This window comes from Drosophila albomicans, chromosome 2R (assembly GCF_009650485.2).
Source record: "Drosophila albomicans strain 15112-1751.03 chromosome 2R, ASM965048v2, whole genome shotgun sequence".
Taxonomy (NCBI): domain Eukaryota; kingdom Metazoa; phylum Arthropoda; class Insecta; order Diptera; family Drosophilidae; genus Drosophila; species Drosophila albomicans.
Genome location: NC_047631.2, coordinates 14,697,090 through 14,723,306, shown reverse-complemented (window position 1 = coordinate 14,723,306; position 26,217 = coordinate 14,697,090). Strand labels below are relative to the sequence as shown.

Genomic DNA, 26,217 nt, shown 5'->3' with positions numbered 1-26,217 from the left:
ACAATTGGCTCAGTGTGAAATGTGAATAGCAGCGTAAATTGAAAATCAAATTGGCAGCTACGTTGCGATGCTTGTCTGATTATCCCGCTGAGTATGTGTGTGTGTGTGTGTGTGGGAATATCGTGGTATATCTTAGTGTGTTTCTGTGTTCTTGTGGCAACGCCAAATGTCTCGTCTCACTCGCAGCAGACAGCTGCAAGTGCAGAATAAAAATGTCTTAAGTAAGCAACATTAAAGCATGCGAAGCACAACACTCATCGATTCGATTCATAAAAACCACTTCCTCAGCTTGCCTTGACCAAAGCCAATGCCAGCTAAAAATTCATCATTAGACCATTTGTGTGCAGAGAGATTCACTATTCAATTTCATATTTATGTGGCCAAAAAAAATCGAAAAGAAAATCATAATAAATAATGCGTATACACAGAAAAAAATAGGGGTTAATTAGATGAAATAAACTCGAAATGGTGTCAATATCTGAATAATCCTGGGTTTACTTAATTCAACTACGAAAATATATAATTCCGAAATGCCTAAACTCGGAATTGAAATTTGATTAAAATGAAATTGTAATACATTTTAAAATCAAGTCAACAAAATATTTCTTTATTTTACTAAATTATGTTATTATTATATTCTAATCTGATTTGCATTTATTATATTCTTATCAACGAATCGCGCAGCATTCAAACCCAAGACTTAAGAGAAATTAAAGAATAATTCTACTAATTGAGCTATAATTTCAGAAATACGAGATCGATTCGAAAATGTTGAGCTCCAAATCAAGTATTTGAAGTATATTTTATCCTCAAATTGGAATTATTTAACTAAGCAATATGCTTAATTTTTCAATTACTTTTCTTTCTGTGCACCAACACTTGCAGAATGTTTCTTTGGCATTGGCTAATCAATCAATTGAGTCTGCTGGTCTTATCATCTGCTTCATCATGCACTTTTCTATACCTTCAACACCTTTTGCAATGATTATTTGCTAGAAGCGAATGACCACACGCAACACTGGGCATACGTGGCGTATGCGCAACGTCAACAGCAGCTGCTCATAATTTACTGCTCCCTCCAACAGAAACGGATAGAGGATAGCCTGGTCATTGCTTTATTAAATGCTGTGCGCTGATGGCGCGTATTTAATCACAGTTAATTGCACTCGCCCTTGTCGTAAGCTCCATTCGTGTCTTGTTCAGGCTTTCCACTTTAAATGATAATGTGTTTGTCAACTTGAACTTAAAAATTTACATTAGGCCGAGCACATTGTGTCAGGCGATGGCAGCGCATCATATTTATTTTGATTGATGGCCAGCTCGCACTTCCGCTACTAACGATGCTTCTGTTTTTTGTTGTTGATTTTTTATGGAAGCTCCTTTATAAAGATTTCATTTTGCCAACAACAGGATATCCTGTTGCGCGCGTCCTTCTGCTTTTAAGCTGTCGCTGTCACTCGCATGTGCACAGCAACAAAAAAATCAAAATACAATCTCGATTTAAAGCACGCTAATTGAATTTAAAAACAATGCAATTAACAACTTTAAACAACAAAACTGTTGTACACAATAAAATTATGGCTTACCCAACACACACACACACAACTTTCTATTGCTTATAATATATGTATGAGACCACAACATGGTTGCCTCTTTTGTGCCGTGCAACCTATTTGGTCGAGTTTTTAAAGTGCCTAAAAAAGTTTTTAACGATGTTAACCAAAACATTTCCATGTGGGATTTTCTCTGGTCAACGCTATAATGCTTCATTAGTCGCTTCATTGACGCAATCGCAAAGTATTTTGGCATTAAAAATATTACCCTTTTTTCTTTTTCAGCCTTTGTTACACTGCAACAAACGTAATATTATATATTTTTAATTTTTTATATTATAATTGAAGCTTAGAAATAAATTTTATAGCACAATGTTAAAACTTAGGCCTCCAAACAGAAATTATATAAATTAAAGTTTGTATTACAAACTTTGTAACGCTTTAAAGGAAAATAAATATTTGACTCACTTAAAAAGCAATTAATTATTTAAGGTGGATGAATGTAGTTATATTTTTTCACTGCATTTCATTTCATTTTGGCATTGCATTATAATAATATTATATTTTAATATTTTATTATAATTTCTTGTCTTGCTCCTACTTGTTTTATAGTGAGTTGGCGGATTAAAACACTTTATTAGAAATATTTTAGGAGTAAGAGTGTTTAAAAAACGACAGAAAAAAGGGTGTAGACCTATTAGGTTTTTGTATATAAACACATAACATTAAGAAAAGGCAATATAATGATCATAAATAAACGATTTTGTTAAGGATTAAAGTATTATTTAATTTAAAGTTTTTTATCATTTAAAGCTATTAACTAAAATTATTTTCAGTTGACATGACTCTTCCCCTTTAGTAGGCTAAGATTTTTTATAAATTTTTGTCTACTTTTATAAATATAATAAATAAATATAAATTATTTTCAAGCTTTTATATTCAGGCTCTCAAAAGTTTCGTCTTGAACTCCATATATTTTATTTATTATATTTTGGATTTCCTTTGCAGTAAATATATTTTTTGCTAAGCTGCTGATGAAACTGTATAGTATATATATATACATACATACATATAGGCTTATGCTTAAAATAACTTATTTGTTTATTTTTTGGCAACTAGCTAATATTAAAAAATAGAACAATATTTACAACATGTCAACAATCTTCATCAAACTTCAACTCGTGTGTATAAAATGTTGTTAGAACAAAGCCATTTCGGTTTTAAGGCTATAAAGGTAACCGAGTAGAGCATAAGGCATCAGTCAGCCAGGTAAAGAGGACTCAGTACATCAGTATTAAGCGAGCATCTGTTAGTTATTCCCTCTTTCTCTGTCCTTCTCCCTCTTGAAGGTCGTGTCATAAAATGCCATTGCGCTCAGCTGTTATTCGAAACTCCGAAACACTTTAATTTACGGCTAATAAACTGCAAGCATGAAAATGGCCAAAAAGCAACAACACCAACATAACAGAAAAAAACAAAAATACACGAACTTTTTTAAAATATGCAACGATGTCAAGAAGGGCGGCGACTTTGCTGCTGGATTTGTTGTTGCCGGTAGCTTCATTAGGAAAGGTTCAATTTCCATAAAGCATAAAGTTTTCGTTTTTTTTTTTCCTCTCCTTTCCATTGCTCGGTTGCTGAGGGTAACATTAGACAGCTGCTCGTAAAAAGAAAAAGCGAAAAAGCGGCGAAAAAGAGCAGCAAATCAACTACAAAAACGAAGCTCGAGTACAAAACTTTTTTCCAGCACGTGTGTGTGCCCCAATATGTGGCAAAAGAAAAATGAAGGTGTCGCCTTATGGAGCAGTTAATTTTGCAGCGTGTTGCGTGTTCCACACTCAGTGTCGTATATTGTGTATAGGTATAAGCTTATACCTTCAGGATCGCAGAAATGTCCTGGCTTCAGTTAATTATGCGTCTACGTGACTTTTGCAACGAGACAGAGTGAGAAAGTGATTGCGAGATAGAGCGAAGAAGAACTGATTGCGTTTTGCTGCGTTTCGATGCAGCTTAAGTCTTAAGCTAAAACCACAACCTTGAACTCTTAAACCATATTTATATGCCACAGACACGCACAAATACATACGTATGTGTGTGTGTGTGCTGTGCCATTTATCAAAAGGGCCGCCGGCTAAGCATCTAATCAAGCCCAGACTCATATGCCAGCCGTGGCAAATCAATGCGAATTGCCGCATGCCACAGCATCCTGCAACTGTGACCGAGCTCAGTTCAGCTCAGCCCCAAACTTCCCTCACTTTCGCTGTCTGAGGTGAGGCACATTTGTTGTTGCTTCTGCTGCTGCTGTGTATTTGCATGCACTGCAAATTGAAGTGCAAAGTTTATAAATTTGAAACAAAATCAAATCAGGCAGAGCAGCTTCCCAAGGGTACGAAGAGGACACAACACACACACACACACACGAGACAAGAGCACGACACGAGTGCTTTCGAACATTGTTCCAGACAACAGACAACATACAACATATGTAAAATATTGGGGCTTATGGTGTAAAAACTTTGATTTGAATTGTGGCGCCAGGCAAGTAGTTTATTCTGATTGTGTGCAGTTGGCAGAAGCACCAAACAAAATCATGGGTCGATTCAACAGAATGTCAAACAACCACATTACCAAAATCTCCAGGTAATCAGCTTTAAAACTATTTAAATGTATGTATTATTTCAACAGAATGTGAACAACAAAATGTCCAAATACCTCTCGGGTAATCAGATTAAAATCACCTTAAATATATGTTCATTATTCCAAGTATAGCGGCTAAAAATATTAAGTTTGCAGCATTTTCTGTTTAAACAGAATGCCAAGCAACAACATTACTAAGCCCTTAAGTCTGAAATCACTTTGTTCGATTTTAACTACTAACGAATCCGAGGAAGCTTATTCTATAGCGTATCAAACAATAACATTAAAAACACCTCTCGAGTAATGAGTTTTAAATATATGTAATTTTTTAAATTTGAAATTTGTAGCATTTTCAACTTCAACAGAATGCCGAGCTACAACATTACCATACACCTCTAGAGTAATCAGTTTAAAATCTCTGTAAATGAATTTTTTGTATTTGCACCGCATGTCAAGAAATAATTTTAAATTTGTAGCATTTTCAGCTTCAACAGAATACCAAACAATAACATTTCTTGTTTAATCAGATTAAAATCTCTGTAAATGCATGTCTTTTATTGGCACCTTAAATATATTTTCATTGCATGTGACATTTTTAAGTTTATAGCATTTTAAGTTTCAACAGTATAACAAGCAATAAGATTACAAAACACCTTAAAAGTATTAAGTTTGAAATCACTTTGTTCGTGACAATTTCAAATTTTGCTCGATTTAAACTTTAAACGAATCCGAGCATCAACATAAGGAGCTTCTTCTATATTATCGTAGCAAACAACAACATTAAAAACACTTCTCGGGTAATCAGTCTTAAATCCCTTTAACGTAAATAGAAGTTTATTATTTCGAATAAAGTCGTGACAAACTTAAATTTGCTTCATTTGAATTTTTGTAAAACCGAGCATCAACAAATCAAAAGCGGATTCAACAGAATACCAAACAACAACATTACAAACACCTGTCAAGTAATCGAAACAATAAACTTTTATTTAAAGTCAAATCACTTACTGGCGCATAGCAATATACAATTTCGAACTGACAGCATTTTCCCTTTAAACCAAGCCGAGCATCAACAAGTCGGTTGCTAGTCCACAACAATACTGACACCTCTCTGGTAATCAGTTTCACCTTACTTTAAATGTATGTTTATTAAAATTCGTGACTCTTTCAAATTTGCTGTATTTTCTCTGTAAATAAATCCGAGCTTTTCAAGAGCAGCCCTCAACTTGAACTTTGGAGTACGTGGCATTCAAGGTTGCAGCATCAAGCCGTGCGGCATTAGTTTTGCAGTACGCAGGAAGAACTCTGCAGTAATCACCACAAAAAGTTCCAAGTTTAATGGGCATGCGGTGTAGTGCCTCACAGCTGGTTGCCATGTGCCACCTGCTGAAATTGGAATCGTACTCCTAGTTGGAAGCTGAAAAGGAAGTCGTTTCACAAAGGTGCCATTTGGTGGAGCAGCAGGACATCAAGTCCCATCCCAGGATATACCCACGGCATGAACTCGCCTAAATAGTCCTTTTTAGCTGTTGTCTAATGTAGGCTGGCAAATTAGCTTAACGATGATCTACTTTACGACTGCGGAAGCTTGTTGCCCAAAAAGTTTTGTGTCGGCAAAACAAGCAGAAAGCAATGTCAATGTATCTGTAACTGTCTCGAGGCTCAAGGAGACAAAAGGCTTTTCAAAGAAATTTTTAATCAATTTCTATGCTGTGGACATCAAACATCAAGGACAGCACTTTAAATCGCTTGCCAAATTAAATTAAAAGCCCAATTAAATGGCTGGCAATTTTCGCATTGTTATAGCCCGTTTAGCCGTCATCTTCAAGCATGACCAAAAGTCAATCTGCGGCCTAGATAGAGGGAAAGAGTAAGTACATCAAATTATTTGTACGTTGAGCAAATCAGTTTTTCAATAACAGAACCGCAATGACAATGACAATGGTAATGGTTGTGGCTATGGCTATGGCTGCGTGGCTCAACATGGCTGACGACACTCTTGGGAGCAAAGGAGCAAACATCCTGCGGCGGTAACGTGCTAACTCCAATTGCCCAGCAATAAAAACTTTGTCTTTCTTCCCCCCAACAATGTCTTGGGAACCCACACAATGTGCCTTAGGGCTGAATCCCTGGTATGCTGGGTTCCGTCTTAGAAAATGAGCAGCGCATAGCTCTGAACTCTGAACTCTAAGCCTGGGCAGAAATCTCAGTGAAAAAAGGAGCGTAATGCAAACTGTACGACTTCCGCAACTTTAGCATTTTTTCAAAACGATAACAACCAAAAAAAATGTAATTTAGAATGTTGTCTACATACTTATCCAACATAATGACAGATTTATTACATTTTAATTTGTTGAGCACAATACGAAAAAAACAGCGGATGTGTCCAAGGAGAAATACATAAATAAATAAAAGTAAGAGTACATATATTTTATGACAGCACTTAACAACTTGTTCATATTTTTTGTTGGGTAAATAATTTGGCAATGTTTTCTCGATGTATACCTACAAAAGTATCCCGTAAATACTCGGAGGATTCGGTCAATAGCAAGTTTTCGGCTGGGCAAAAGTTGCAAGTGTCATCGAAGCGAGCAAAAATTAAGAGTTTATTTATTTACTGTTGATGATAAAGTAACCCCAAACTCTTAAGCAGATGCTTGTATTGGAAGACCAACTCTTTGCATCGCCTCCAGTTGAGCGTGAATCTGGGCCCAACGACAACAAACAACTTGCCTAGCAATCACTCAGCCCCTTTAATATTTTGTCGACCCTTTCCTACTATTGCCATACTCGAGCCATCTTTAATAACAAGCAGGCAAAGCAATTTGCCTGACTGTCAAGCGGCTTCAGAAGGCAAAAACGAAAAAAAGAAAAAAATTACGAAAATATTCCATGTTGAAGGAGCGACGCAGTGGCAGGAATTTAAAAGGATAATTCTAAACAAATTACTGGTACAAGCCGACAAAGACCCGACGACAGGGATAAACAAAAAAAAAAAAAACACAAACCGAGGAGAAGCAAATCTGTGAGGAATCTTGAAGCATTTCGTCAGTCGACATCTTGCATGCGCTGCAAATAAATTTGTGACTTTCCTGTCCTCAGCTAAAGCGGATATCATAAATTTTACTCGCTGCCAGACAGCAATTTATGTGATCCCGGCTCCTGTCTGGCAGCCACTTTGTGTACATTAATGCGTGTAGAATGTAGAGTATAGAGTCGAGTGTAGAGTGTAGTGCGTGGGTCTGATATAGCCGAACGAATGTGTGAGGAGGACATAGACCAAGCCGCTTTAGCCCAGACAATATGGTAATTCCACACAGCAGCGTAATGTAATGTAATTGAGACAGCGACGAGGGGCGTTTAACACCAACACGCAAAAGCAACGGTATGAGTAAAGATATTTTGCAAACAAAAATAAAAATAAAAATAAATAAATAATATGAAGAGTAAGTAGACTCGCATCGTGACCCTGCAAAGCACTTTATGAAATTATGCGACCTCTCACAAAATCGTGAGACGGGACTCAACTGAGAGTCTAGGGCAATGTCAAACCTTTCTCTGGCCGCCAGGTAAACACCAACGTCATATTCATATCGCCCAGCTCCATTTAAAAAAAAAAGTTAAAGCAACCTTTTCGCACAATCGCATGCAAATGAGCTGCTGTACAATACACATATACAAAACGCAATATGCTTCACTTATAAACTGCGAATATTTGTATGTATATACTTTAGTCAATGTAATTTCTTGCGGCTAGCTGGGCAAACAGTATTTTCGCCATTTAAGAGGAGGGTACAGACAGTGTTTATGCTTATTAATTTCGGTCGCAATTCGTTTGGCAAATGACTCCACGCCTAGACGCCGCCCACTTTTCCGAGCTGCCAAGCAGCAAAACTCGTTCATCATCAGCATGTTGTTAGCAAGTTTATGAACTTAACATGGCAGCCCCGTGTTGTATTTAAGCGACTGGCGAAAAAGTTTACCCCACAAAATTACACTTGTTTGCTCAAGTTGTCAACGCCACGTTCAGATTTGCACATGTCATGGCATAGATAAGCAGCTTGACTCTACCTCTTAAATGTGTGTTATGTAAGTGCCGCATGCCGCATGCCACATGCCGCAAATCCCCAACTTTAATTCAATAAAACAATTTTGTCGTTAAATCAACTTGAGCTTATTTTTCATTGCATAGTTTTGGGCTTAAACGAAAAGCATTTAGCTTGTTTTCCATTGCATAGTTTTAGGCTGAAATGAAAACATTTGCTCACCAGTCGCAAAACTGCTCAATTTCAACGAAGTTGCTTAAAGAATGCGAGTCTGTTTCAACTGTGTTCGTTACGGTTTAACCACCTGACATTTTTTTGCGACAAGGAACATGGGCATGTGGCAACGTTCAGGAATGTGTTGTGCACAGCATGGGGAATGTTTGTAAAATGGTTGTGTTCTTCCTATCAGACAGAGTCTGTTTCACACTGTCGCAATGTCACCAACAAGTTAATTTCGATGGCATTCGTGCGACACGTTTTCACACATCATTTCTCTGCCGTGCGACTGTGTGTGTGTGTGTGTGTGTGTGTGTGGAGTCTACTTGCGTTGCTATTTAAAGTGAATGGCATTGTGAAAAACTTGCTGCATACTTTTGAGCTGTCGACTTAAAATGGCAGTAAGCCAAACGGGATTTGGGCGCCATTTTCAGCAGCGTCAGCAGCACTTTATTGAAAATTGGTTTGCTATTCTGAAAAGAGAAAAACAGAGAAGAGAGGAGAAGGAAGAAAGTCAGTGGGAAATTCAGACAATAAGTCAAGCAGCCGCAGGGGCTGACTTAACGTTCAGTTCATTTGCATACAATAATTATCGAGAAGCTCTAAAATTTCACAAGTGAACGAGCAGCTTCCGTTAATGAAGACACAAGACGAACGCACAACGAAGAAGATAAAACAAAAGTCGATGATTAAATAACCCATCTTAATCGAAATTGTAGCCCAAAGTAATGCAAATTACATGCACCCCACTGAATTACTTATACCACTTATGTGTGTGTGTGTGTGTGTTATGTACAATGTACTTTGACAATATTATAATCTCATTTTCCCATTGTGAACATGCAACAATACGAAAATAGGCGCCTCACTCTTGTGCGACTTCCGAGTGTAATTTATGTATCAATATTATTCAATTATGCGACTTTAATAAATTATACAGTCAAAGCCACATCAGCATAAATTGTGAGCAGCTGACACCCGCGCACCTAATGTGAATAACAATGAATACACTCATAGATACTTGGCTCGTTGTTTACCTCAGCGCCAGCTGACTATCTGCATTAATCAATAGGCTTTCAATTTATGATTTGTTAGTGTTTTGCCAGTGCAAATGCTTTTAATGCCTCACAACAATCTGGCAAGTAGATTAACTGGATTACAAATTGAGATTGCTGTCTGCGGATATTAAGTATACGTCACGTAGAACCATAATCTAAGGTTCACTTAAAGCCATTGCAATTCATTTAAAAAGCTAGAAACTGTATCGTAAACAAGAAGCAAATCTCGTAATATTTTTCTGGATCCAGCTTTCAATTTCACACCTCGTTGCAAGGACACAAGAAAACACAAAATCCGGGCGACGTTGCTTTTGCCTACTTGACATTTTTATACAACAGTAAAAGAAGACGACATCATCAAAAGTGTCAATGTGTGTGGGTGTGTGTGTGTGGCATGCGTGTGTATATTTGGCAAAGCTTGTAGCCTTTTTTTCGCCTTCAGAATGTTTGTTTACTTTCCATGATTTTAAATATGCGAGCGCAAAAAAAATGTAAGAAAATATTTGTTTGCCATAAAATATGCAAATGTACGTCAAAGCTGAACACCTCACATTTACGGATATTTCTCTCTGTATTAAAGTATTGAATTTATGCATGCCCACACACACCTAAACACACACACACACGCACACGCATACACATGCGTTGCGGTCTTGACAACATCTTCGTCAAATATTTTGTACCTTGGTTTATGTTTCTAGCCGATATAAAAAGCGGTTGATGGATATTGAATATCCAAAAGTTCCACAAACACACACACACACACACATAACATATAATATAATATATCCTTCTTCTACAACCCAATCTAATGATGTCGCCTTCAGGCCACAGGCTCTTTCATACCCGCAGTCTATTGTGAAAATGAAAAAGAAAAATATTTGGCCAGAAATGCTAGCTGTTGTTTTTTTGGGAACGCAGCTCGAAGCACACTTCAAAGTTGCTATGTTTCTTTGAAATTAAACGATTTAATTGCATTAAAGTTAAATCAAATGCGCGTGCGAAAAGTTTTACGCATTCAGCAGCGGCCAAATCAAATCGTTCAACTCAAGCGTACAACAAATGGAGGCGCCACCGCCTCGCTAGCTGAATGTGGTTGTTCCCACTTCGCTCTAATTTCGTCTTTGTTTGCGGTTTTGCTTGGATCTCCTGCAACGCGAAAAAGTTTTAATTAACTGTTGCAGAACACGCCTCTGCCCCAGCAGCAGCAACGGCAGCGGCAACAACAGTGATTTTGAGGCTTTAAGCTGAACCTTTAATCACCCATTGACAGAATTTGATCGGGAATGGGAAGCAGGTGAATCCGTTGCGAACCCGAAACCAGCCAAAAAAGGTTGCTTACCATTTTCCACCTTTTCACACATATTTGCGCATTGACTTTGTGGTTTTCATTTATTTTTGCATTTTCCCTTAATTACAATGGGTATTTTAGCTGCTTTGTGTTGGCTGCAACAAGCAAAGATTGAGTAAATAAAGTAATTAGGTTAATCATTGTGATGTAAGTTAAAGGTAATTGAATACTAATTCAAGTAATTATAATAAGATAAAGCTCAATTTGTATATTTTAGATTTTATTCTTAATATTTTTATTATATGTAGAAATTCTGTTATTAAATATTTTACTGAGCATTTATGAAAGAGCATTTGATATTCGCCAAGCTAAAATATTTTCCACCTTTTTTTTACTGCAATTCTATTTTTAAATACTCCACAAATTTACGCAATGAAAACATATACAAAAAGGTTCATTTAAATTAAGTCAAAAATAGAATTGTAAGTACATTTCAATGCTTGTTGACTGTTGCTGAAATTAACACTTCAGCGGATCCGAAACCGAGATTAAGTTCGTACCAATTAAACATTGTTACAAGCATTTGAATAAATTATAACTTTAGGGTATTTTTGCTGATGTGCAACAACTTGTTGATCTACATTTTTGCATTTTTGTGTATTTTTAATTGCCTTTTAATAATATTGTTTGCGCTTTTTGCAATGCAATCGGTAACTATCCAACACACACTCACATGAGCGAATGCTTTGTGGCAAGAGTGTGCAGCTGTCAATAAAGCAACTGCATTAATTACGCATTTCTGCACTTGCTGCTTACTTGCTACGAATAATGCCGATGTTGTTGTTTTATTGACAGCTGCCTGACCAATTATGGTGCAATTAACACACTTGATTGGCTAACATCTCGTTTACAGCAACCCTTACACACACACTCTCTTACATCCACTCACATTCACACACACCCTCAGTCACTCACACTTGCACTCATTGAGTATACGCTCTGTATGCGCTGAGGTGTATGCTTTGATTTTAACGTTTCAAAGGTGCCTCCTCCTCATATCCTTTTCCTTCTTCGATCCCAATCTTTGCCCAGCAACAATTTGCAAAATGTTTTTGCTTTTGACTGCAAAGTTTGTTATAACAAGTTGGTCATAAAGCTGACTGCTAGTAGCCGCTATAACCATTTTGGCTAACGGCCATAATTCAAATCCAAAAATAGATGAACCGGCAAATAGGTACATTTCTTTTGTACAAGAATGCCACAAAAAAAAAAAAAAAATTTTGATCAAACAAAATTCAAATATTTATTGGCTTTTTAACGAATTTGTAATTCATGCTTGCGTCTTGAAGTTATTGCATTATTAAAAATATAATTCAAATTAGAATTTATAGAATTTATATTATTCCAATTATTTATTATTTCCTTAATATGTACTTATTTATTGTAATATTTTACAAACATTTTTTAAACTTAAGGAATTCGTTGTTTCTTTTCCTTATATCAGCAGAAACAATATGTATGTTATAAAACCATAATTGTAATAAATATCAAACATATTTAAATAGATTGTTTTTTTTTATTATTTTTTTTATTTAGAAAAAATTATGAAGTTCAGAGTTTGGTTTTTAATTTATATTACAATATTTATGAGAATATGAATAACAACTTTTACTTTCAACAATAAAATGCGACAAAATCTTGTCTATCTTTATGGTGTTTCTAAGCGAACACTTATTAAATTTAAACCGTTTCAAAATAATAAATTTAATGGCAACATTTTTACATAGTCAAAATACCCACTTTCATGGCTGCAGGGTATACGAATCAGCCAATTGATTTTCATGCATAAAGATACATTCAGACCCAGACAAGCAAACCATTAATTGCGGCAGGTGCTCAAACGCAGGCAAAGACAATGAATGAATGAGTAAGTGAATGGGAAAGTAAATGAGTGAGTGAGTGAGTGTATTCAGTCTGGAAAATTTGAATATCCCGTCTGGGCACTTGCCGCAAATTGAATTCAAAATGCAAATTACAAATGTAATAAAGGCAAAAAGCGAAACATTTATCAAAATAAATATAGAATTGCTGAGTTAAATTGAATTGCCATTCGTAGGCGGCATAATAGTCATGCATAGTAGACCGAGTATTGAGTTCTACTTGTAGATTATTTGTTCACGATATCAATTACAATAGAATGTTATGGCCAAGTTCAAGACCAAAACGAATACAATACAATCAATATTCATCCTACTGTTTGTATTGGCTGTCAATCGTCGGACTAATTTGATGGACTAACTGTTGAGGGCGGGTTAAGAAAACCAAGGCCACACAGACAATAATACCATTGTACTATAAATATACTAAATATAATATACTACATATAGCAGACATTAATTGTAGGCAAGTTACAAGCTACACGTTGTAGTTTAATAATTTATTAAAATATAAATCAAATTTAAGAAAAGCAAGGCCGCAGACAATAATACCATTATACTATAAATATACTAATTTTAATATATTATATAATACATAGCAGATATTAGTTGTAGGAAAGTTACAAGCTTAAATAATTTATTAAAATATAAATCTAGTTTAAGAAAAGCATGGCCACAGAAAATAATACCATTATACTATAAATATACTATAAGCATGCTACAAGTTGTAGATTAAATAATTTATCAAAATAGATATCCGGTAAAATACACAGCTTGAGGAAAGCTATGCAACAGACCATTATACTACAAATATACTGTATGTAATATACTGTATACTGAATACATTTAACGTAGGCATGCTACAAGTTGTAGCTTAAGTAATTTATTAAAATATAAATCCAATTTAAGAAAAGACCGCACACAATAATACCATTGTACTATAAATATACTAAATATAATATACTACATATAGCAGACATTAATTGCAAGCATGCTACAAGTTGTAGCATAAATAATTTATCAAAATAGATATCCGGAACAAACACAGCTTGAGGAAAGCAATGCAACAGACCATTATACTACAAATATACTGTATATAATATACTGTATATAGCATAGATTTAACGTGGGCATGCTACAAGTTGTAGTTTAAATAATTTATCAAAATAGAAATCCGGAAAAATACCCAATGTCCAAATGTACAATTCTCCTCCGACACATTTTGATGTACGAGCTGCGCCAAAGGCTGCCCCAAGTGGCACAGTCGATAGGCTGCAGGTCCAACTCCAACTCCTGCTGTTTGCGTCTTTGCGCATTATTAACGTGCGACGATGCGACGACTAATAAAATGAAACGCCAACTGGGGAGATGGAAACGGGCAGCCAACAAGCAACAACAAACAAGAACTGTGGCAACTAGCAACAAGGAATGACAAGGACAATGCGACGCCACCGTTGCCTTATTATGTTGACACACCATCAGACGATGCTGGCGCTGGGAAAAGCGTTTGTATAATTGATTAGGTTTGGCTTTGCCAATAAAGCACACACACACACACATACACACACACTTTACTTATCGCTCCCCCGGCTCCATCCCTAAACACATCGGCTCTAAATAATAATTTATGTGCTGTGTACAAAGACATTAATCTTTATTGGAACTCAAAAGTATATGCAAACCGCTGACAAGCTATTTTCTTGTCTTCTACTCATAGCTAAACGTGTTGTGTACTCACTTATTCGCTCTCGTAAATAAAGCACTCGTCTCGCAAAAAACTTTCTCCAAACACCAGACAAGCTATGATACCTTTCATGGCTGCTGAAGACATCTCGCCTTCTGGAAGAGGGGAAAAGGTCTGAGGGAGGATATTTTGACCCTTCACAGGTGGGAAAATGAGGTCGCAATGCAGCTACGATGTTTGTTCCCAACTGACACATTAAAATCATTTTAATTGCCAACATTTTTGATAGGCCTCCTATTTTATAGGCCACAAGTGTGTGTGTGTATGTGTGTGGGGTCGTTTAATTGAAATTTATGATAAACTGCGCTTGTAATCAAATTTTACGACAAACGTGGCGGGTGCAAAAAGGGCAAATATGGCGTGCTTTGTTTTTTATTATAGATTCAACCGACTCAGCTGCTAATACCGCATAATAATCCTTAACCTTGGTTGGTCCCTTCTTCCATTTTGACTGCTCTTTAACAGTGCCGTAAATTTAATTACAAAGGATCATAACTTGGATAATGTCAGATTTGCGAAATTTTGTAAGAACGTGTTCTTTTGTTAAATTGTCTTGGCATAGTTTTTTATGGATAGCTATATAATTTGTATAAACTAAATTAAATAGGTCTGCCAAGTTTCAAGGCTACACTTAGTTATAAAAATGATATAACTTTACAGCATAAATTCTGAGTGCAACTGAATTTATTATTTTTGTTTTCTCTTTTTATACCCGCTACCCATAGGGTAGAAGGGTATTATAACTTTGTGCCGGCAGGAAATGTATGTAACCGACCCTATAAAGTATATATATTCTTTATCAGCGTCAACAGCCGAGACGATCTAGCCATGTCCGTCTGTCCGTCTGTGTGTCTGTCCGTCTGTCCGTATGAAACACTGGATCTCAGAGACTATAAGAGATAGAGCTATAATTTCGACAGCATTTGTTATGTTTGCACGCAGATCAAGTTTGATTCAAATTTTTACCACGCCCACTTCCGCCCCCGCAAATCAAATCGATTACAATAATTGTTATAATAGTTATGATTCCTGAAAATTTCGTTGCGATCAGATAAAAATTGTATTGTATTGTATTGTAGTATTTTTGCAGTATATTCGGTATATTTTGAGAAAAATACCGCAAAATATATTTCTTTTATTCAAAATGGGTAGCGGGTATCTCACAGTCGAGTACACTCGACAGTAGCTTTCTTACTTGTTATTTATTTCTTTCACTCTTTCAGTATATACTACATATTTTAGTATTTTATTTTTTATTGTACAATTTATATAATTAATAAAATTATAAAATTGATTTCTATTTTAATATTACAGCATAAAATTTACATGCAATTAAATTCAAATTTAAGAAATTTATTTTCTTTTGCCATCTTTTATTTTATTTATTTTAGAATTTTTAATAAAATTGATCTATTGTGCAAATTACTAAGTCATAAAATTTGGAAAGTACATACATTTTGACACATTTCTTTTTTTCCTAAGCAAGTTTGTTTTGAACGTTCTTCTTAAAAACATTGTCCTGAAATTAATTCTGTTCTTGCGTATACTTAATAGAGTTGCATATGTATCCCTTTAGCATTATCTCCAAGCGTAAAATTGGGTCTCTGATCGCCATTTATCAATAAGTCAATTACTCTACTCTCTCTTTCTAGCAGTACTCCAAATGCATGCCATTAACCTTAACTGAATGGTCAGCTAGGCTGTCTGCTCAGTGTCCATTTTGCATACTCGTATATGCAAATTGAAGCAATCAATTTTGGGGCTGGGTCCAGTCTAAAATAAAAACATGGGAGCTGCCCCAAGTGTGTGTGTGTGTGTGTTTGTGTGTGTCTATTGTTTTGCTGGATTAAACATTAGAAAATTGTGGAGATTTCGATGAAAAGTGGAGGCAAATTGTGGGAGCGACGAATGCCAAAGCCAGTCAAGTGTTGCGCTTTAGATATAATTCATCAGTTGAATGATTTGATTTATATGGTTAAGCACGAAGCATGCCATGTGTGAGCGTGCGTGTGTGTGTCTGTGTGTGTGTGGCACGTAAGTTGCTAGCTGCTCTTCATACTACTTACTATTATTATTATTTTGTTTGCCATTTGTGGACCATTTGTGCTCATGAAAATGGAAAGTAATTTTTTTGTTGTTTTAGCGCAAAAGAAATTTTTGCGGTCGCGTCGTTGTTAAATGTAGGGGGCGGGGCACGTCTGCCAGTCTGCCTGCTTGCTTACCTGCTTACCTGACTAGCAGCTCACTAGCTGCCCGACTGTTTTGTCAGGTGTTAACAACCTCTCTTGATGTGCATGGCAAGTGATGATCTGCGTGGTAGATGCCTCGTAGTCTTTGCAATTACTTACTATAGTTCAACACACAAAACAATTTACGACTGTGGAAAGTAAGTAACATATCTTGGCATCAATATCGAGATCGTCGTTTTGTCGCTTTTTTGTCACTTGCTTGAATGCGCATTATTGAAGACTTAACCCCATTAGCGTAAATTGGCGCACTTGCCAATCAGCGAAACAGGTAGATGGCTAGGCAAGGGCAACAAAAGAAACACACTTTCTGTGGCTGCGACTGCGGCAGCGGCATGCCAAAGAACAGCGAGGCGAAAACTTTTACCCAGCCCCAAAAAAAAAAAAGAAAAAAACGAAAACCATGATCGAAACGCACAATATCAACTCATTCACGAAGCGCAGAGACAACGGCGAGAGAAAGAGAGCCAGCATCTTGGAATTTTTAGTACCTGCCTTCTTCTTTTTGTTTTTTAGTACAAAAACCAGTTTCTGGCATGGCGCCCGCTGACCAAGGCAGCCCATGGAAGGCAAAGCTGCTGTGAGCAGCGTCAGTTGCTGCGCGACGCTCAAGTAGAGCACAAGACACAGAGATCGAAACGAGCAAAGGCAAGTGTTTAAAGCCGAAGTTAGCTACCAAGCCGAACCGAGTCGAGCCGAAGCGAAACGAAACCAAACCGGGACGCGACAACAAAAACAGCGCGAGTCAAAGTGAGACGAGATGAGGCGACGCTGTGCATGCGCAGTCAGTTGTAGTTGTAATTGTAGTTGTTGTTATTCGGTATTGTTGTTGTGGTGGTACTTGCTTGTGTAGAGCTGTGTGTGCAGTGCGCCAGTGCGCAGTTTAATTATTGCCCCACCAACATCCCAACAACAACAACAACAGCCGCAGCAGTAGTAGCAGTAGAAGCCACAGCTCCCTGCTTAAATTCCCGTTCCCCGCAAGCTGGCAAGCAAAGTTTACTTGTTTGTCTGCATTTTTACTGCACTCGTATTGGTATACATGTGTGTATAAGTGTGTGTGTGCGTGAACAGCGGCACTGTGTAATAGCCATTTTTCCAACACTCCACTGTGTGCGCTTTTCCATGGGAAAATATTCTTTTTCGCGTCGTTTTGCGCTTTCTTTTTTGTGTATAACAAAACAAACGTAAACACGTAACAAACACAACAACAACACTGGGCAATATAAAAACTAGCCACAAAAGAATACAAAATTTCCCAAGCAACAACAACAAACCAAAAATAAACACTTTTTGTTTGGAATTGTGTGCAATTTCACAAGCTACCGCTGTTGTCGTAGTTTCCCCTGCCCGAAAAAGTAAGCCAAAAATATAAATCAGAAAAGAAACTTGTTACAACAACAACTACAATAATTACAACAATAACAACAGCAGGTCCAGCAGCAGCAGCAACAACAAACACAGCAAATTGTTTTTTAACCGCAGCTTGTGATTAACATATTTCCCATCAAAAACTCCATGTTTTTAATCGCCACAACTGCAGGTGTATGCGTGTCCATACAAGCGACAGTGTGCGAGTGTATGTGCGTGTGTGTGTGTGTAAAACAAGAAGTGGACGCAGCCGCAGTCGCAGTCACAGAGACCTTGAAGCTGTCGCTGTTGTCGTCTTGGGGTCGCTTCATGGACCAGATTTTCGTATCGATACGAATCCAATGAGATGAAATCAAATCAAATTGCATATTACAATGTTAATGTGTGTGTGTGTAAATCCCGAAGATTTTGAAATGCAATGTTTTATGGCCAATATAAATTCACATATTTGCATACTCATAAATAGCTTGTCGTATGCCCGTATATCTATCGAGATGCCTGTGACCAAACCCGAGTCTCTAGTCTTCAGATGAGTATTGAGACAGCTTATTTCGAAAACTGACCAAATAACGTTTTGCATGACTATGGACCGTACAGCAAATAAAACATCCAAATGCATAAATATGTGTGTGCGAATGAGTGTGTCTAATGTACACATACTTACACTCACACACACTTAGAGTGTAACAACACCTGTGCTTGCTGTGTACGGTACAAGTTTTTTTCTTCATTTTTTCGTTTTTGGTGTCGGCGCGCGAACCAACAATCCAATCCATTCCAACGGTACTGCAAACGCCCCGGAGAGAAATAATCAAGAATATGAACGAACACACACACAACAGCACACACATATATGAGCACTTGTACTTGTAGTTGTGACCTTACACAGACAGACAGCGAATTCGCTCCAATAATTGGCACAATTGTGCCATAAACAAAGTTTAAAGAACTCATTATTATAAAGTATTACTTACATTCTTGTTGATCTAACATTGAAATGGATTTATTATACTTCAAATATATTTCGCTTCTGAATACAAATATTATAATATAATAAAAACACCTTCTTGAAGCTAGATTGAAAGCCAAGGTTAAACATGTTCAAGTTGTTTAGTACGACTGCAATATCTTTTTAATCAAACGCAATTATAAAGCAATGTAGATCGTTCCCAAGTAGTCAAAAGCACTTTTAATTTGCTACTCTGCTAATTGTCTGACCAAACCTTTTTCAAATAAATTACCATAGGTGTGATAATGCTGTAAAACATTGTTAATTATTTCTTGAACATTTCGCAAAGATTAAAGCACTGTAAATAATTGCTAATTATTATGAAATTTGAAAACTGGTTTTTGTTTTCGTCAAGTATTGATTAATAAACATTAGCATTAGAGTGGTGTCATTATTTATTGCAAAATATTTAGATGCTACTTAAGCAACAAGTTTTATTTCGGCGAATAAACCTATTGGAATTTGTATTCGCCGGGATTAATAACTATATATTGTTTTGTTTTTATTTGCATGACTGCATTGCAGTTATGATTTCATTACTCACCAGTTGATTAGTTAATTAAACTGTGCTGCTTAGAGTTAACTAACTTTTTCTAGTTCAATAGAAAAGTATAACAAGAGTAAGAAATAGAAAAAAGAAAATCCGACATAAATCTAGTTTAAAAGCTATTCACTTTTCCTACATAACAATAATGAGAGAGTTCTACAAAAAGAACTCTATATACCATAGAAGAATATTACTCAATCCCCGCTCATAGCTCAATAGAAAAAGAACAATGGCTTGCATAGAATTATCATAACAAAAGCGACACGCATCTATTTTGCTGTCCAAGAGTGTCGGCATCAAGAATTCAATATGTAGTAAGAGAAGTCAAAGCAGTAAAGAGAAGTCGAGATGTAGCACTTAATGCCATCGTAGCTGCAGGCAGAGTCCGTGATTATGATTTGATTGTGAAGGCTAGAATGTTTCTGCTATTTAGGTGGTAATCGTCATGCCCCATTCTAAATCGTATGTGTAGCTAAAGTATTTTTTTTTTTCTTTTTGTGTTAGCTTTGTTGATTATAGCGTTCATATGATTTTGGGTTCTCTCGCCAAGCGATTGTCAACAAACAACAACAACAGGAAAAAAAGCCAAAGGCAAATATGTGGTTTTGACCAAAAAACTTGCCTGCGGTATGCAAATGAAATGTTTCTAACAGAAAACTGAGAGAGAAAAAAATAAACGTGGAAACCGAAACAGAAACAGAATAACGTTAAAAGAGGAAATGACCAAATACGAGTCGACTTTGAGTTTAAGTTTGGGGCGAGAATGAATGTGTAATAAGCGCGGCATTTGAAACGGGTTTCAGGTAGCATTAACATTCGTATCGTAGTAACATAAATTGGCAAAGCTAAATGGAAATCAATCTTATATGTAGTATATTCGTATCTTAACTGCAGCGCAACGAATCAACGAAAATGGAAATGTGGAAAATGCTTCGGCTGCTGCCAAATTGTGGACAGCGACAACGACAGCTCATGTTGTTGTTATTTTTCTGTTGTCTCTGCTACTTGACCCAGCACTCTGAGGCCTGGCGACCATGTCCGGAGCTGAGCACCGCTCTGCGTTTGCCATGCAGGTGAGTGAATCTATGTGGCGAATATTCGTATATCGTATGTGGTAGAGAGACAGCGCATTTCCGCTTGTCGATGATTTTAATAATTGCATGCAATTTACGAAGTGGTTTTGTCTTTGACTTTAATCATCGCGATCATGACGACGTCGACAACGAATACGACAATCAACGTTGCAATTACAAATTACAAACACAACAAATAACAATTACAGATGCAATGTGGTGCCTTTTGCGGCAACCGGACAACTGGGCGCCGTGGCCATGGACTGCGATCGCGTTGTCTTTCACAGCGATGCACCACAGCTGCCATATGGAGCGCCCATCGTGGCATATACGCAACGTCACAGCGGCCAACAAACATTGCCCGCCCAGGTGAGCGAACGTCAACGAACTGCCAAACGACAAACGAAGTGTTGTCGCTGTAATTTAATTGTTTATTTACACACCTTAATTAAATTTTTATTCGCAGACATTTGGACAGTTGAAGTTGCCCATTGAGGAGCTGGACTTGTCCAACAATCTGATACGTCGCATTCCCGACAAGGCTTTCGTTGGCCTCAAGGACTCCCTTAACGAGCTGCGCTTGGCCAACAATCTGCTGGGCGATAATCTGAATCCCATCTTCTCCACCGCCGAGCTGCACAGCTTGAAAAATCTGCGACTGCTCGACTTGTCGGGCAACAAGATCAAACTGGTTGAGGAGGGTGTGCTCAAAGGCTGTGTGGACCTCAAGGAGTTCTTCATGGATCGTAATAGTCTCACCGAGGTGCCAGTTAATTCGCTGAATGGTCCAACTGCTCTGCGACATCTTTCACTGCGTCAGAATTACATAAGTAAGTCTATTTGAATGCTATGAATACTTATAATAGATGCATAATGTCAAATTGCCAACTTTGTAAATAACTTTGTGGCAGTTTGAATTGTCAATTAAAAGTGATTAGTAAATTATCAACTCCCACTCGGTGATTCACAAGTTGTTAACCTCTTTCAATTGTTTATTTCACATGCAAATGTGCCATTGAAAAATCGACAGTTTGATTTCTAATTTGATTTGACTAGTGTCGTATATTCACATCTCCCACCTCAGTGATTCTCAAATGACTAACCTAATGAGTGGGTGGTAATTTTAAAATAATTTATGTTTTGTAATTCCAACTATTAATCACAGTTTAAAATTCTTACTTTACTAAATGGCTTTGCTGCACTCATATATTAGTCAAAGCTGATTATTTTGAAATATTTCTTAATAGTTTATTACCGCAATCATCTCTTAATAATTGTAGGCTAAATGTTGCAATTGCATGAAATTCATAATCACGCATCAGTTCTCGAAACTTTATTATAATAATATTATCTAGTCGGTACAACTTAAATTTATTATAGTTTACTTCGAATATCAAGTTTTTTTTTTAACCGCAAAATGACTAAGACAATTGAAAAGAACATGAATCTGAGCCGTTGAATTCAAAATCATTTTGTAATTTCCGACATATAGGGAATAAATGCAGAACTTGCAATTCATTGTCTTACCTTTTTCTTTTTAGCAACTCTGCATCGTGATGCGTTTAGTTCGCAATCGCAGCTGGAGATCATTGATCTGCGATACAACACATTGCGCAGCATCGATAGCCAAGCGTTCCATGGACTGCGCAAGATACGCGAAATTAAGCTGGCTGGCAATCGTCTTAGCAATCTGAACAGCGATGTCTTTGAGAAGTTGCCAACGCTGCAGAAACTGGATCTCTCCGAGAACTTCTTTGGTCAGTTTCCCACTGTGGCATTGGCGCAAATACGCGGACTGAAGACTTTGAATGTCTCCTCCAACATGCTCCAAGTAAGTTTGCAATAAACATTTCCTTAAGCAAAAAGTTTTTAACTGTAATCGTTTGCAGCAATTGGACTACACGCACATGCAAGTTGTGAAATCGCTGGAGACTTTGGATCTAAGCCGCAACAGCATTACGAGCATTCCACCGGGCACATTCCGCGATCAGACTGCACTCAAATACCTCGATCTGAGCCTCAACTCGCTGCGCACAGTTCGTATACTTAATGTTGCGCATACGCAATACGTTTATAATACTTTTCATCGCTTTACAGATCGAGGACGATGCTTTGGAGGGTTTGGAGAACTTGCAAACGCTCATCATCAAGGACAACAACATTCTGCTGATTCCAGGCAGCGCTTTGGGTCGCCTGCCACAGCTCAGCTCGCTGCAAATGGACTTTAATCGCGTGGCCGCGTTGTCGGCTGAAATTCTCGGCTCAGTGCAAGCAGGCGACATTACCACGCTCTCGCTCTCTCGCAATGTGATACGTGAACTCCCTCCTGGCAGCTTCCAAATGTTCAGCAGCCTGCACACTCTCGATCTAGCTGGCAACTCGTTGGCCATGATCAATGCGGATACTTTTGCGGGCTTGGAGAGCACGCTGATGCAGCTGAAACTTTCACAGAACAAACTCAGCGGCTTGGGCGGTATGCCATTGGTGTTGCCAGAGCTGCGCAGCTTGGATCTGAACAACAACAATCTTGGCGAGATTTCACCAAACATTTTCACAGAACTGGAGAATCTGCAATCGTTGAATCTGAGTGGCAATCATCTGGCTCCCCTCACTCCAATGCTATTCAAACCTTTGAGTCGGCTGCAGATCATTGATCTGAGTCATTGCAGCATACGTCAGCTGAGTGGCGATGTGTTGGCTGGTCTGCAGGATCTGAAGCACATTTACTTGGCAGGCAATCAGCTGCAGGAGTTGCAGGATGGCAGCTTCCTCAATCTGTGGAACATTAGCTTCATTGATCTGTCCGACAATCGTATCAATTCCATACGCGCCGGCGCCTTTGTCAATGTGATGCAGCTGAAACGTTTGGATCTGCATGGCAATCAGCTGTCTGCCTTTAAGGGGGAGTTCTTCAACACGGGCACAGGCATCGAAGAGCTGGACATCTCACACAATCAACTGAGCTATCTGTTTCCTTCCTCCTTCCGCATTCACCCGAGATTGCGTGAAATACGCGCTGCCCACAACAAGTTCTCATTCTTCCCCGCTGAGCTCATCACAACGCTGCAATATCTGCAACACATTGATCTGTCCCACAATCAGCTAAAGACCATCGATGAACTGGACTTTGCCCGACTGCCACGACTGCGGGTGCTGCTGCTGGCCGACAATCAACTGGATATGGTCAGTGAAATGGCATTCCACAACTCGACACAACTGCAAATTGTCGATCTGTCCAACAACAATCTGGATCGCATTGGCGAACGCACCTTCGAGGGTCTCGTGCGTCTCGAGCAGCTCAACCTGGAACACAATCGCCTCTCGGAGCTGTCCGATGGTGTCTTTGAGCACTCCAAGCTGCACATGCTGGAAAATATTAATCTGGCGCACAATCGCTTCGAGTATGCGCCACTCAATGCGCTACAGCTGCGTCAATTCTTTGTCTCCTCGGTGGATCTGAGTCACAATCGTATTCGTGAACTGCCTAAGGATGATGGCATCATGATGAACATCAAGAGCATTGATTTGTCCTTCAATCCTCTCACTCCACAAGCAGTGCACAATGTGCTCAACGAGCCCAAAACGGTCAGGGAAGTGAATCTTGCCGGCACGGGCATTCAGGAGCTGCAGCTGCTGGAAACTCCTTTCCTGCAATCGCTGAATCTGTCGCACAACAAGCTGCGCAACATCAAGTCCGAGGTGTTCCAACGCGTCACGCTGCTAGAATCTCTGGATCTGTCCAGCAATGAGCTGCTTTCGCTGAGCGATCTCTCACTCGCCTGGCCACAGCTGCAGGTGCTCCAGGAACTGGATGTGTCCAACAACAGCTTCGAACTCATCTCACAATCCAACTTTGCACAGCTGGAAATGTTGCGCAGCCTGCGCTTGAATCACTTGCCGCTCTGCAGTCGCATCGAGAAGAATGCCTTCCGCACGCTCCCGAATCTGGCCACGTTGGAGGCTTATGATCTGCCGCTGTTGGGCTATCTGGATCTGCAAGGTATCATGGAACTACTGCCGGGATTGGAGATGCTAGACATTGAGGTCAAGGATGGCACAATTGGCAGCGAACAAATACAACCGCTGAAGCATCCACGGCTTAGCTCGCTTGGCATACGTGGCGAGCGTTTGAAATCCATTTCCTCGGGTACCTTGGCGGGTCTCAAGAGCAGCGAGTTGACGATCAAACTCCAGAACACCTCGCTGACTGCCTTGCCACCTGCGCTACTGTTCCCCGTGCCACGCTCCTCACATCTGACACTCAATGTGCATGGCTCCAAGATTGGCGCGCTGGTGCCGCAGTTCCTAAACGCTCTGGAGGATCGTCGTGCCAGCCTGCAGTTGCAGGGTCTGGAAAGTAATCCCATCAACTGCAATTGCGAAGCACGCGCGCTGCGTCGTTGGCTGCCTAACTCAGGCATGCCAGACTTGACTTGTCACGAGCCGCCTTACATGGCCGGGCGCAAGCTCATCGAAGTGGGCGACGACGAACTCACCTGCGATCCACGACGAATGACTTCAACGACGCCGGCTTCACGTCCCTCCACGCCGCTGCTGCAAAAGAGCTCCAGCCAACTGGTGACACGCACCAGCAGCAGCGCCACCACCGAGGAACCGCTCATCATCTGGAGTCTGGAGCCCACACAGCCGACGATAATGAAGATTAAGACAAAGGCGCCGCTGATGAAGGCCCAAGCGCCCATCATTGGCAACGATGATACTTTGATCATTGGCATCGTTGGTGGTGTGGTCGCCTTCATAGCCATACTCATCATCATCATTTGTATTATACGACTGCGCATGAGCAACGCCGAGTATCAGCAGAGTGCCGCCATGATGGGCATGCCATCGGCCATGCAAATGGGCGCTCACAATGCCGCCTACAATTACAAGTCGAGTGGCGGAGCGCCGACAGCAGCTCTGTACGCTGTGCCACCATATCAGGCGAATTACGCAACGCTGCCGCACAAGGCGGCCTCCATTCATCAGTCCACACAGAATCTGTCTCAGCGCCAGCAACAGGCTGTGCAACAAGCGGCAGCTGCTCAACAGGCAGCAGCTGCTGTTGCCGCCTACTCGACCATGTCACGCATGTCGTACTTCAGTGGAGCTGGAGCGGGAGCGGGAGCTGGCGGCGATGGTGCTGAGAGTTTATCACAGCACCAACAGCAGCAGCATCAACATCAACCATACATTATTTATTCGGATGACAAGGCATATAGATAAACACGTTGTAGAGATTGCTTAGTCAAATCTGTAGATCATCCTCACTTTTCTCCATCTATCTCAGTCAAATCAGCAGAACAGGTTCTACACAATAATAATATTAATAATGATAATAATATATGAATATGAATAACAATAATATTCATTGTCAGCTTATGTTGTATATAGACTTAGTACACTCTTATCTGTATCGTATCTGTATCTTAACAATTAATTAAGTCGAAATATAACGCGTATGCGTAATAAACAAATTATAGTATAATAAT

At 38.8% G+C, this 26,217-nt stretch overlaps 1 protein-coding gene across 1 annotated transcript; it reads left to right on the top strand.

The window, feature by feature from the left end:
- Positions 1-17,301: 17,301 nt before the first annotated feature.
- On the top strand, positions 17,302-26,216 carry LOC117576588 (protein artichoke). The gene is made up of 7 exons (XM_034261475.2): positions 17,302-17,373; positions 20,547-20,725; positions 20,935-21,094; positions 21,192-21,555; positions 22,267-22,556; positions 22,615-22,761; positions 22,823-26,216. Exons 2-7 carry the CDS (start codon positions 20,565-20,567, stop codon positions 25,949-25,951), a joined length of 4,251 nt encoding a protein of 1,416 aa, XP_034117366.2. The 5' UTR covers positions 17,302-17,373; positions 20,547-20,564; the 3' UTR covers positions 25,952-26,216.
- The last annotated feature ends 1 nt before the right edge of the window (position 26,217 follows it).